General features: G+C 40.5%; 1 protein-coding gene across 3 annotated transcripts in view; it reads left to right on the top strand.

Annotated features, from left to right (window-relative positions):
* The window catches only part of LOC104706661 (probable manganese-transporting ATPase PDR2), an 11,666-nt gene that overhangs the window by 8,765 nt on the left and 1,169 nt on the right, over positions 1-1,732 (top strand). The window contains exon 23 of one of the 3 annotated variants that reach the window (XM_019228367.1): positions 122-419. In XM_019228367.1, coding sequence (XP_019083912.1) covers positions 122-419 — 298 coding nt within the window. Of the gene's footprint in view, positions 1-46; positions 1,337-1,732 lie in introns of those variants that run through there. The other 2 variants (XM_010422868.2, XM_019228366.1) reach the window with 2 other exon arrangements.

The following is a 1,732-nucleotide window of genomic DNA, read 5'->3' as shown; positions in this document are numbered from 1 at the left end:
GCTTTACTGAATACTATACCTCCCTCGTCTCCATCGGAATCTAAAGATGACAAGTCAAAGTCAAAAAAGTCCAAAACGCTACTAGAACCAGCAAGCAAAACCACAATTCAGAATGGGGAAGGATCATCGAAAGGAAAGATCCCTTCCCAAAACCGCCACTTAACTGCTGCGGAGTTGCAAAGACAAAAGTTGAAGAAGATGATGGATGAACTAAACAGTGAGGATGGTGATGGGCGGTCAGCTCCCTTAGTCAAACTTGGGGATGCATCAATGGCGTCTCCCTTCACAGCTAAACATGCGTCGGTTGCCCCAGTGACAGACATAATCCGACAGGGTCGTAGTACACTTGTGACGACTCTTCAGATGTTCAAAATTCTCGGTTTGAACTGTCTTGCCACAGCTTATGTGCTGAGTGTCATGTACTTAGACGGTGTAAAGCTCGGTGATGTCCAGGCTACAATCAGCGGAGTATTAACAGCTGCGTTTTTCCTCTTCATATCTCATGCCCGACCGCTTCAAACCCTCTCTGCAGAACGACCCCACCCGAGTGTCTTCTCCTTGTACCTCTTCCTCTCTCTGTTAGGACAGTTTGCTGTTCACTTGACTTTCTTGATATACTCCGTGAAGGAAGCTGAGAAACACATGCCCGAGGAATGCATAGAACCAGATGCAAGTTTCCACCCTAATCTGGTGAACACAGTGTCGTACATGGTGAGCATGATGCTACAGGTTGCAACATTCGCAGTGAACTACATGGGTCATCCCTTTAACCAGAGTATCAGGGAAAACAAGCCATTCTTCTACGCACTCGTTGCTGGAGCAGGGTTCTTTACCGTAATCGCCTCTGATCTGTTTAGGGATCTGAACGATTCGCTGAAGCTGGTTCCATTACCTCAAGGTCTGAGGGATAAGCTTCTCCTCTGGGCTTCACTAATGTTCATCATCTGCTACTCATGGGAGCGTTTGCTAAGGTGGGCTTTCCCTGGTAAGATATCTTCTTGGAAACACAAGCAAAGAGCTGTCACTGCAAATCTGGAGAAGAAGAAGAAAGTTTGAAGAGAACCAAAACAGGTTAGGTGCAGTCTTTAAGGTATCAATGTCCACACATTTTTTTTTAACTCAGAGAAAGAATGTTCGTTTTTGGGATCCTGTTTTTGCAGAAAGCTTCGACAAAACAAGAGCATTTTTCCCATAGGTCTCTCTGATTTTAGACATTTTGTTTCACTTATAATGTTCTCTTCTTCCCTCATTATGTTAGTAGTCAGTCTTTAAGGAATCACACATCCTCATATCCTTCAACTATAAAACTAAGGATTTACATTACTCCTTTGTTTTTTCTTTTTGTTCTTTACTTTTCAATTTCCATATTATCGCGGATAAGCAAAAAGCAGAAGCCGACAAACCAAGTAAATTCCGTATTTTGGTAAAATAATTATCCGAGAGAAAGTCACGGTATATTTTGAAAAATAGACCACGCGTCAGTAAAACATTGGTTATTACACTGTTTTATTCCCATGGAGAGATAAAAAAGACAGAGCTAAAAAAAAATTACCAATAACGGCAAAATTGAAAAGGGGGAAGAAGAGAAAGTTTCTAGGGATTTTTTTGGCGGTTTTAGGGCTCTCTCTCACTCTCTCTACTTGCGCTGCTCTTCTTTTTTTTTTTTTTTTTTTTTTTTTTTTTTTTTTTTTTTTTTTTTTTTTTTTTTTTTTTTTTTTTTTTTTTTTTTTTT

The sequence above is a fragment of the Camelina sativa genome, chromosome 8 (assembly GCF_000633955.1).
Source record: "Camelina sativa cultivar DH55 chromosome 8, Cs, whole genome shotgun sequence".
Classification (NCBI taxonomy): Eukaryota; Viridiplantae; Streptophyta; class Magnoliopsida; order Brassicales; family Brassicaceae; genus Camelina; species Camelina sativa.
Note: the sequence above shows the minus strand (reverse complement) of the source record. Positions and strands in the feature narration are given on the sequence as shown.